At 42.6% G+C, this 12,248-nt stretch overlaps 1 protein-coding gene across 1 annotated transcript; it reads left to right on the top strand.

Moving 5' to 3' along the window:
- Positions 1 to 406: 406 nt before the first annotated feature.
- LOC131897328 (pregnancy-specific glycoprotein 22-like) lies at positions 407 to 8,709 on the top strand. Its single transcript, XM_059248224.1, has 6 exons — positions 407 to 470; positions 1,851 to 2,210; positions 3,372 to 3,731; positions 4,923 to 5,282; positions 6,294 to 6,501; positions 8,580 to 8,709. Exons 1-6 carry the CDS (start codon positions 407 to 409, stop codon positions 8,707 to 8,709), a joined length of 1,482 nt encoding a protein of 493 aa, XP_059104207.1.
- Positions 8,710 to 12,248: the final 3,539 nt, after the last annotated feature.

The following is a 12,248-nucleotide window of genomic DNA, read 5'->3' as shown; positions in this document are numbered from 1 at the left end:
GACACAGTGTTCAGCAGTGTCTCTGTGTCACAAGGACACATAGATAGGATGGAGGCTCCTTCTTTGGTGCTGACAGTCCCAAGGCCAGGATGAGGCAGGTGTCATCCCCAGGATAAGCTGTTGTTCTCTGAGGGCATGGGGATGCTTATCAGCCTTGTTGCTCAATGTGTTGCTTGGAGGAGAAACATAAAGAAGGGTTGAGAGGGATGCAGGACAGCACTGAGAGTGGAAGTGACTGAGCAGTGCCTTGGACTCAAACCCCATCACTCATTACCCATTGGATTCTGGGAAGTGCTGCTGTGTGAGAAGAATTTCAGCTCAAAAGGAGGAAGAACCACAGAGGCTGAGTTCGGTGTTGGAGCTAAGGCTCTTTTTTCCAGAGGAAGGACAGTAAGTGAGAAGATTGATGGAGGAAACCTCTGTGCTTCTCTGGAAGGGGTGTACCCCATTGCAGGGGCTTCTGCTCACTGGTAAGTACTCCTACTCTCTGCTCTATGAGGGAGGGGAACTCAGAGGCAGGCTGGAGTATCCTAAAGGGGACAGGATCTTGTGAGAAGACTCAAGGTTTCTGTTTGCAGTCACGGGGCAGAAGGTACAGTGAGGGACAGAGGCTCAGCAGCCTGAAGCTCTCAGAGGACAGCAGGTGATGACTGTAAGGGAGAAGGCTCAACCACTCCATATTCACAGTGAGTTACATTGGCTGCAATGTTCTGAAGACAGCTGTTCCCATCCAAGGCAGCATGACCCTCCAAACAGAAACAAATTGAGGAGGGTTAGTGAGATGTCTCAGTGTGTGAAATTATGACAACCAGAAACCAATCCTCAGATCCCACAGAGTAGATGAAGAGAACAGACTTCTGCAGGCTCTACTCAACCCTCCACATAGGTTCTCTGGCATGTACCCACATATGTACACCCAGACACATGTAGCCCCACATAGATTTATGGAATACATCTTCATATGTGCACAAAAAGACAGCAGCCTTCACAAATACTCATATATATTTACATAAGTAAATCTAAAATCATGTATTCCACAATTGAATATAATTATTATTGTAAGCTCCAGTCCTAGGAACTATGAAGAAAAATACATGCAGACACATTCCTCCTTTCTTCCTTCCATTCTTTTTTTTCCATTCTGCCTTCCTTTCTTCCTTCCTTCCTTCCTTCCTTCCTTCCTTCCTTCCTTCCTTCCTTCTTTCCTCTTTTCCTTTATCCACTTGTGTCTGAGACTTTTTCAGAAACTGAACCTTCCAAAAAGTTCAGATTAATCTTGCCTTTACAAATCCCTTGTTCTGAGTGGGAGGTCGAGGCTTAAGCCTTTCATCCCAGCAGGTAGGAAGCAGATGCAGGTTATCTCTGTGAATTCAAGGCCAGCCTGGTCTACAGAGCACCTTCTAGGACAACTCGGGCTGTACAGAGAAACCCTGTCTTTTTTTAAAAAAGTAAACCCAAAACAAAAAACAAAAAACAAACAAAGAAAATTTCCTTGACCTACTGCCACTGATGTCAGTAAATCTGAAATCTGAAGGCATGGGTTGACTCAAATTAAAAAGGGAACAGAGAAAAAAATCAGGAAGTGAGGACTTCAGAGGAATTCAGAGATGCATTGCTCCTCACACCAAATACTCTATGTGAGGAAGGATATGGGACTCTGAGGGGGGAAACAAGGCAGACATCTGAGCAGTGAATTTTTAAGAGACTTAGCACACACTCAGACACTCTGAGTCAATGAAAGTCTTGATGCTCATATCTGCAAAGAGGTGGGCACACTCCTACTCATACACCTAAGCTGAGTGATGATCACAGCCATTTAATATAAGTGTTTTTTCTCAATTCCCTTATAGTCTCCCTGTTAACCTTCTGGCACCTGTCTACCACTGCCCATGTGACCATTGAATCACTGCCACCCGAAGTGGCTGAAGGAGAAAATGTCCTTTTCCTTGTGCGTGATCTTCCAAAGAATCTTGTCGCCTTTGCTTGGTTCAAAGGGCAAACAAATATAACACGAGGAATTGCATGGTATACATTGGACAACAATTTACGTGGGCCAGGGCCTGTGCACAGTGGTAGAGAGACAGTGTATCGCAATGGATCCCTGCTGCTCCAAAATGTCACCCAGAAGGACACAGGACCCTATACCCTACAAATTTTTAATAGACACAGAAAACTCATTTCAACAACATCTATTTACCTCCATGTGCACGGTAAGTCATTTATTGTGAGTTCTGTGACCTTGGTGATGTTCATTTTATTGGACACATACAAGAGAGTGGTCTGTGCCTACCTCCCTCATGCATGGTGTCCCGTGTTGTGATTTGAACATTTAGTGCAGAGTAATGATACTACTCACACACAAGTGTAATAGGTAAGCTGATGGGTAATGTCACTCTGCATGCTATGAATGTGTTACTCTGATTGGTTGAAAAAATGCTGTTTGGCCAGTCTCCAGGCAGGAAGTATAGGCCGGACATTCAAACTAGAGAGTATGAAGGAGAAAGGCAGAATGGAGGAGACACTACTAGCTGCCCCCATGAGAAACAAGATGTAAAGATACCAGTAAGTCACAAGCCATGTGACAAAGTATAGATTTATAGAAATGGGTTAATTTAAGATGTACAATGTAGCTAGTGAGAAGCTTGAGTCAGTCGGCCATACAGTTTATAATTAATATAAGCCTCTGTGTGTTCATTTGGGTCTGAGCAGCTGCAGGACCATGGGGCCTCAGGAGCTGGGGGGGGCGGAGACCAGCAAAACTACAGCTACAGTAAGCAAGTTTAAAAAATCAAAACAAAGAGAATGAGCCAAAACTGTATCCCTAAACCTATGAGTTTCTTAAATAAATCCATGGGCATACAGGGTTCTGTGACATAATTCTTTCAGTCAGTCTCCACATATATTTGAGTGTTTTTTGGCATCATTTTTTAAAAAAACACAAAACAACTCATTGTTCTTATGATGTGCCCATTTGAGTGGACTCAAAGTAAAGAAAGTTAGAAGGTGAATTTAGGTGTTGGCTGCAACCCTAAGAGGAACAGAATAACAATGAAATTGGAGTGAAGACACAGGGTCTGTAAGGGAAGAGGTCAGGCAGGTATCACCACAACACCAATCAACTGTAAATGTGAGCAGGGATCTGATGGCAGTAAGCCAGAGCAATGTCCACAACTGAAGAGAACCATAAAGTGGAAATAATAAGTGTGGGGATACTGAGAACATAAAGATCATATGCAGACCCTCACAAAGTAGGATGGGAAGACACTCACAACCCTAGGCTGAACAATGGACACAGCTGCTCAGGACACAGGGCCTCATCTTAGTCAAATACCAAAGTCTTAATTTAGATGGATCTCTCTCTTCTCTTCTAGCTTTCCTTTGGAAGTGTGGGCGTCTTGCTGCCTCTGGCCAGTTGAGCATTGAATCAGTGCCACCCATTGCTGCTGAAAGGAAAAGTGTTCTTCTCCTTGTTCACAATCCCCCAGAGAATATTGTAGGCTTTGTCTGGTTCAAACGAATGGCTGTGTACAAGAACCTTGTGGTTGCCCGACATATGCTAGATAGGAAATCAACTGTGTGGGGGCCTGCATATGGTAGTAGAGAGACCTTGTACAATGATGGATCCCTGCTGCTTCATGGTGTCACTCAGAACACCCGTGGAGTGTACACTCTACAAATTCTGAGAACAGACATGAGAAGTGAAGAAGCAGAAGTACAACTCCAGGTGGACAGTAAGTGACTCTCTGTGACTGTTCAGTGCTGGCTTAGACACACAAGGCTGTCATGGCTGGCCTAGCCTCCCTTCCCTCTGCACTGTGTCCCCAGGTAAGAATGTGACACTCAGTGCAGAACACATTGGTAGAGACAAATCACCATAGATCAGTTTCCATCTTCTGACACCACCTGCATCAAGGAAGACCTTGATGGAAAGTAACTCAGCCTAAGATGTCGGAGTCAGCTCAGGATCTTGAAGCTCTAGAACAGGGAGGCTGGAATCCTGTCATCTTTCCAAGGCTGGGCTAAAGTGATGCAGGGAAGCGTTTTTCTAGTGCTCTGCTCTTACATCCTCTTTAAGCTAATAGAGAACAGTAGTTTTAGAACATCCTTGTCAAAACATGGTATTTATTAGCCCCAGTTTGAGAGTATCATAAATAAAATCCAGGAACTGGTTCAAAGACCATTGAGAAATGATTCCTATTGATTGCTCTTAATGCTTGCTTAGTTAGCTCACTTATATCACCAAGGACTCCTAGCCTAGTGATAGATTCCTACATTGGTCTGAATCCTTTTCCATCAATTACAATTTTAAAACTGCAGTATAGTTTTGCCCAGAAGTCAATCTGATGGTGGCATTTTCAAATGAGGCCTTGTCTTGAAAAATGATTGTAGCTTGGGTCAAGTTTACATAAAAATAACCAGCCTAGTACCCAAGCCTTTTAAATATCTGAGCTTGCCTTGAAGGTCAGACTGCTCCTGGCCCCCACACAGCTCCAGACCTAAGGAGTACTTGACAGAGCAGCAAGTGCATTTGGTAGGAGAACTCAGGGGTTGAGTGTTGCCTTAAAGCAAAATGAAGAAAAAAACCCAGAAAGTGAAAGTTCCAGGCCTGTTAAGTTCAGGGGAGGCATCATCTCAAACCCCAGTGTGCATGAGTGTGCTCAGTGTCTGACTGAGAGCAGTGAGGGAGCAGCCATGTAGACACCCAAGGGGACAATTCTATGAAGAGGAGACAACACCTTCAGGGGCACTGTTGGAAAGGAAGAGGTAATATTTCTGCCCCTCATTAAGTGGGATAGACACACACACACATCTGCACCTCTAGGCTGAGTGATAAATCCATCTGCTCAGGATGGAGGTCACCATCTTTTCATCAAGTACAGTGATCCCCATTGTGATGCCTTTTTTTTTCTTTTCCCTCCCAGCTCCGCTTTCTCTATTCTGCAACCCTCTCACTTCTTCCGAACCCATGATCCAACTGGAGCCTCAATATGCTGCTGAAGGGGAAGACGTACATTTACAAGTTCATAATCTTCCAGAAGATATGCAATCCTTTTCTTGGCACAAATCAAAGTATGGGACTGAGGTTCTTAAAATTGTAGAATACAACAGAGCCATGAATTCCACCTCCTGGGGGCCTGCACACAGAACAAGAGGGATGGTGTTCAATAATGGATCCCTGATGCTCCAGGATGTCACTGAGAAAGATGCAGGAATATACACACTAGAAGTTTCAAAGAAAGATTCCAAAATTGAAAAAGCATATATGGAATTTTATGTAAAGAGTAAGTGACTCCCTATGGTCTTCAACTGCTGGATGTGGCTTATCCTACTTCATACACTAAACTGTCAGGTTTGGGCTGTCCTGCTCTCTCCCCAACTGCATTGTGTCCCTCATTGGGGTTTGGGCTCCTACTGCAGGACACACATGGGGAAGAAAAAGTGTAATAAATCAGAATCACTCACATGTATTTACCTGCAGAGAGGAGGAAATGTGCTGGATTAACCCAGCACCAGGTTGTCAGCTGTAGCCCAGACACTTGGAGCTCTCACCATGCATACATCTGTAGAAGGACCAGGTGGGAGTCAGGCAGTCCCTGGCAGTCCCATAAGGTCCCATAAGGTCCTCACAAAGAACACCAGAAATCCCTGTCTGAAAAACTTTCCCCTGGCTTGACTCAAGGTGACATTGTGGAGCTTTTATTCACTGTTTCTTTAGATTTCCTGTGAGAGCTAACTGGGAACAAGGCTTTACTGACAAAGTCATGGGACTGACTGTCCCATAGAGTGTAGAATCAGCTGTGTACTGCCATCATAGCTGCAGTTAGGTAGGTCATCTGTGCCTCTTCTTCTCCTGAGACTCAGTGGACGGGTGTCTGGCCCATTAGCCTGTTGTTCTGATGGGCTTGAGACTTCACAGGAAGGTCAAGGCACCAATTAAAGATCCATAGAAGGCAGATACTCCAGATTCCTCCTATAACTCATTGTGTCCAACATAGGGAGTTCTTTTCTGCAGGTAAATAGTAACAAATGTTGATGTGAGCACCTCCCCATCCTAAGGTCAGACCATTGCTCATAACTAAGCTTAACTCATGGACATGGCAGACTGAGACACAGGAAACACTACCTGAATTACGGTAACACAATTCCTGGGAGGGAGATCCAAAGTACAAGATGTATCTATAGACAGAGCTCCAAATTCTCCCCCTGGAAGCTTTGTAAATTGTGAAGTAAAGGTGGCCTGGTTTAACTCTCCAGACTCTTGTCATTTGGTACCCTCATCTGTTTCTTCACAGAGTATGTGTCACAGCCCTTTGTGCAAATCTCTGATACCACAGTTGCAGGACGTAGATCTGTGATATTCACCTGCATTTCACCTGATACCGATGTCTCTATCCGTTGGATCTTCAATAACAAGAATCTGAAGGTCACTGAGAGGATGACTCTGTCCCCGACAAAGTGTGGACTCAGAATAGATCCTGTTGGGAATGAGAATGCTGGAGAGTATAAGTGTGAAGTCTCCAACCAATTCAGTTTAAAGACCAGTCTCCCAGTCTCCTGGCCATGATGAGTGAGTGATTTCTCTTCTCATTCCACAGTAGAATGCTAGTATTTCTGTGTCAATGGGGTACAAAATGGAGAAAAGTTATGTGGTGAAAATGATTACCTACTAATCAGGTACAACTAGCATGGTGACTCATGCCTATAACCCTGGGATAGATATGTGTACAAAGAAAGGCCAGGATTTATAGTGAAGTTATCTTAAAAGGAAAATAAAGACATCAATATGGTAAACAAAATTAAAAGGCATTAAGGGCTTAGGTTATGGTTCAAATATATAGTGATGCTTCAGAATTTATGGGAAGTAATTTTAGGAGCCCTCAAAGTTTTGGATGATTTGTATCTGCTGTGAAAATGATGCATTGTTTGCGTAGAGAAAATCATCCACTCATATGCTCAAATTCATTCAGTGTTTAACTAATTCATCTAGGCCCAATGATGCCTGCACATTATTCATCCATGTGAAGTGAAGAAGAGTGACAGGAGAAGGATCTGCCCATGTTTCACTGTGGACATAGCTGGTTACTAAATAGCTTTGATCCACAGTTTGTTTGATGCACAGATGTAAAATCCTTCACTTAAGGGCAAATCATACTGTTTTTATCCTGAAAGTGGCATTCACAGTGGGACATTGCACATAAGAGTTTCCTTGTTAATATATATTTCTTTCCTTTTTATTCTCCTTTCATATATTACATTCTGACCACAGTTTCTCATTCCTCCACTCTTTTTCAACCTGACTTCCCCTCTACCCTAGATCTTCTGTTTCCCTTCAAAAAATGAACAGGCCTACCAGTGATATGAATAGAACATTTTATTAGACTTGCAACAATACCTAATATAAAAGCTGGGAGAAGTAACACAGTAAGAAGAAAAAGGGTTCAAAGTCCAGGCAACAGCATCAAAGATGTTCCTCATTTCCAATGTTAGGAGTTCCAGAAGAATACCAGTCTATATTACCATAACTTATATGCTGAGGTTCTAGCTTCAACCCATACAGGTCTGTTATCATCAGTTCAGTCTCTTGATCCTCTGTAAGGTATGCTTAATTGTTTCTGTGTGCCATGTTTTCATGGTGTCCTTGACCCTTTTGGCTACTACAATCCATCCTTTGCCTATTCTGTTGGATTCCACTGGCTCTATGTCTCTGCATTTGTTCCCAGTGTTGTGGATAATGCTTCTCTGCTTGCTATAAGGCTGGACACTGATCTATTAGAATAAGTGAATATCATTAATAATCATTTTATTGAAATGTTTTTTTCAGTTATTTTTGTTTCCATCACGAATTTCTGTGCTGTCTAGCCTCTGGTTTGTGGCCATCCAGGCAGTACCATGTATGTGATCTCTCCCATGGCATGGGTCTTATTTTGGAACAGTCATTGGTTGGCCAATTCCACAAGTTCTGTTTTAACATTACTACAGTACATATTTCAGGAAGGACAAATTGTAGGTAAAAATGTTTTGCTGCTGGATTGGTGACCCAGTCCTACTTCTAGAAGTCTTCTGTGGTTGTTGAAGATGGCTGTTTCAGGCTACCTATCCTTTACTATTAGTAGTCTTTTCTTGGGTCACTCTTGTAGATTCCAGGAAGTTTCCAATGTAGTAGGTTTCCACGTTGCTCCCCAAATGCCCCACTATTCCAGTCATTACTGCAAGTACACTCTCCTTCCATCCCACCTTCCCCCAACTGTTTCCTCATCTTCTCATCACCACATACGTCCTCATCCATCCACAAAATCTTTTCTCTTTCTTTTTCCCATGGAGATACATGGGTCCCACTTGAGTCTTCCTTGTTACTTAGCTTCTCTATGCATGTGACAAACAGGACATCTAATGGTTTCTTCACAATATTAGTTTACAGAAGTGGAGCTCATATGAGTGTGTTTGTTCACTAGTTCCAGAAACTCCTGTAGAATCTTTAGCATTTTCTAAAAGTAAGTTCATGTCAATTGCAGGTCTATTTTACAGCCAATTAATTGGCTAACTTTTATTTATTTGTGTTGCCCAATTGTTCTGTCTAGGATGTCTAAGAGAATATTGAAGAAAAGTGGCCACCGCAGCATCCTTGTCTTGATCCTGGTCTTCAAGGGAAAGCTGTCAGTGTCCACACTGAGGACTGAGTTGGCTGTGGATTCGCACATGTGCTGCTAACGCACTGGCCTCTCTTCTACTCCTAGTTTGTTTTCATCATTAAAAATTGTTCACTTTTGTCAACTTTCCTTATTGATTCAGGCTTATGGGTTGTTCATGGAATCAATTTTGTGTTTTTTTTATGCCTCCATCTCTATAGGTTCTGGGTGACTATGTAGTTGTCTGTTTCATGTAAGTCATTACGCAATTACCCTCATGACTATTGTGTAGTCATGGAAATTTTAGTAGTCTGAAAAATGGGCAGCAAGTTCTCAAAAATCACTTCTAATGTTAATAATGTTACTCTTTTAAAATTAAAGTCAATTTAATTAAATGTTATTAATTTCATTATTCACTTTGAAAAATTAACTTTTTCTTTTTATTGAATTTTTTTTAAATTTTATTTTCTCACACAATATATATTGTTTATATTTTCCCCTCTCTTAACACTTCCAAGTTCATCCCCACATCCTCTACCATGGGGATACACTCCCTTTCTTTCTCTCATTAGAGAAGAACAGGCCTCTAACAAAAAAAAAACAGTAAAACATGACAAAAACAAAATATAATAAGATAAAATAAAAAGTATCACATTGATGTTGGACCCTGCAATCTAACAGGAGCAAAAGAATCTCAGGAGCAGACACAATAGTCAGAGACCCATTTGTTCTCAGAGTCAGGAGTCCCATACAGATACTCTGTTAATAATTATAATATACACACAGAGGATCTTCTGCCCACTCCTGTATCCCCTGTGTATGCTGATCTGATACAGTAACCTCGTCTCTGAGGACTAGAACATATAGTACTTGATGATTCTATGTGAGCTCACAATAGAGAAAAACAATCAATTTTTCTACCCAGTTGTGATTCCTACAAACTACAGAAATTAACAACATGGCATGTTATCCCTAAATATGCAAGAGTGGCAGTTAATTTTGGAGGAAACCAAAAACTGTGTATTTGGACTTCAGGCTGCTCAAAAGGATTGAAGTCATGTCTGATACTGGAATGCAATCAACTTCACATGGATAGTGATATTATAGATATTATACATATTATAGATCCTAGAGGGTCCTAAACCAGTTTAATTTCTAGGTTCATTCTAAATACACACCCTTATTCCCACAGACAAGTTGAGCTCCAGCCCTACAATAAAAATGCTTTTTTTTCACAGATATAGGCCACCAAAGAAATTCAACACTAATCCAATGTACCGAATAATAGATGCTTGGTGGAATGTATAGGGATGTCCCCCATAGAATGACAGTTTTGAATGCTTGGACCATAGGGAGTTGCACTAGTAGGACCTCCTAGGCCTTGTATGGGTTGGTGTGGCGTGGTTAGAGAAAGTTTGTCACTGTGGAAGTGGGCTTTGAAGTCTCAAGTGGTCAAACTACTCCCAGTGTGGCACACAGTCACTTTCTGCTGCCTGAAGAGGCCATGGCCTTGGTGTCTTTTAACAACAATAAAACCCTAACTTATGCTGTGGATAACTGGCCTAAAGCTGCAGACCTGTGTTCTAAGACAAAGGTAAAGTGGCCAGGCATTGACAGTGGATAAGAGGAGGGGAACTCAGAGAATAGCTGTAATTTCCTAAGATAAGAGTTTGAGTGGGACTCAGAGTTTGTGCTTGCAGAGTACCTAGACAGGACAGAGAGAACAACAGTTGAACAGCAGGAGGTTCTTGGTGACCAGGAAATATTAAAAAGAGGGAAACTTAGTCACCATTGACCATTTTATTGTGAAGACCGAAGTTTACAATTATTATAGGGTGATTCTCTGGGGTGAATCCAACCAGGGTGGGCCAAAGAGATATCTGAGTGGGTGAAGGCACTTGCTTCTAAGCCTGACATTTTGAGTCAATCCACATGTCTCACATGGTTCATGTCTCCATTATGCCTTGTAACTTCCATAACTCTACAGTAGGATTTTCCTATGCACAGAGAAAGAAAATGAGAGAGGAGGGCTGGGGAGATGATTCAGTGGTTAAGTACACCTGTTGCTCTTCCAGAGAACCTGAGTTCCATTCCCAGCAGTGGTATAGGTGGCTTCACCACCAACTTTCTGTAACTCCAACTCCAGAGGACTTCACAGTATCCCCTGGTGCCAGAAGACTCTTACACACAGTTTGTACAGAACTATATGCATATATAAATAAAATAAATATTACAAAAATAAAATGAGAAAGGAGTTGCCCAGGGATTCTAGAGGTAGCAAACAGGGAAGGAATCCCCCACCCAGAAAATGCTCTTAGTTGTGAGCAGATCTGAAAGCACTTGGCTTGACCATTCATAAACCTGAAAACACAATTCTGCACAGGGTGAATGACTTGTTCAGCAGCACTAACTGAAAAGATGTCATGTCACATTGCTTCTCTCCACCAAATTCTGTATTACCACCCAGACACTCATGTTGAAGCTAATGGATGGACACATCTGCTTAGGTCATAGGCCCAGTGTTCCATGAAATGTTAAAGGACCAAGATTCCTCTCTTCAATCTCTGGCCATAGTTTTGATTTATTTTTAAAAGAATTTTACAAGATCTGTTGACGTCCATGAGTGTTTTGCCTGCATTTATGTCTGTATACCACCTGCATGCAATGGATGCAGAGTCCAGGAGAAGCGTTGGTTCCCTAGAATTGGAGTTATGGTGAGTCACCCTCTACATGTTGGGAATAGAATCTTTTATCAGAATTCACCCTGCTTGAGAGCAGGATGTATGTTGGGGTAACTCAGCAAAGGATCAGAACTTTCCTAGATTGTCTAGATATCACTATAAATACAGCCCAGGAACCTTGGGACTCAGGGAGAGTCTAGATAATGGAACTATAGAGTCTTTTTTTATTAAGAAATTTTCTATTAATTTAACATACCAACCATAGATCCCCCTCTCCTCACTCCTCTCGCCCCCCAGTATTCACCCCCTTACCCCTGCAGCATCCCCACCTCCTCCAAGGCGAGACCTCCCATGGGGAGTCAGCAGAACCTGGTATCTTTAGTTGAGGCAGGTCCAAGCCCCTCTCCCTGATCCAAGGCATTGTGAGGTGTCCCACCATAGGCACTGCGATCCCCAAAGCCTGCACATGCACCAGGGAATGATTCTGATCCCACTGCCAGGGACCCCTTAAATCATGTTAAGCTTCACAACTGTCTTGCTTATGGAGAGGGCCTAGTTCAGTCCCATAGAGGCTCTAGTTTCAGAGTCAGGGCATGTTTCCTTGGTTCTGGGTATGGGGATAAAGTGTTCATTTCTCTGGCACAGGTCCCAAACCCAAGCTGTGCTTCTTTCCCTGGTCCTGGCCCCAGGGCCACAGTGCCACTGTCCTGCTCTGTGGTTGGTTTCACAAGTCAGTTGGATGGGGCAGAGATGGCTCTGATCTCACTGAGCCCAGGGCCAGGGTGCTACTCTGTGATTAGTTGGTTTCAGAAGTAATTGGCCAGGGGCAGAAATGGCTCTGCTCTGAGTCAAACTGTGTTTCTTTCATGGCCTTACTTAGCTTTTTGACACTAATTCTAAGTCCAGGGTACATTTCTTTCACTGACTCTAATTCTAGGAA

This window comes from Peromyscus eremicus, chromosome 1 (assembly GCF_949786415.1).
Source record: "Peromyscus eremicus chromosome 1, PerEre_H2_v1, whole genome shotgun sequence".
Taxonomy (NCBI): domain Eukaryota; kingdom Metazoa; phylum Chordata; class Mammalia; order Rodentia; family Cricetidae; genus Peromyscus; species Peromyscus eremicus.
The sequence above is the reverse complement of the archived record's forward strand: the minus strand, read 5'-3'. Positions and strand labels throughout refer to the sequence as shown.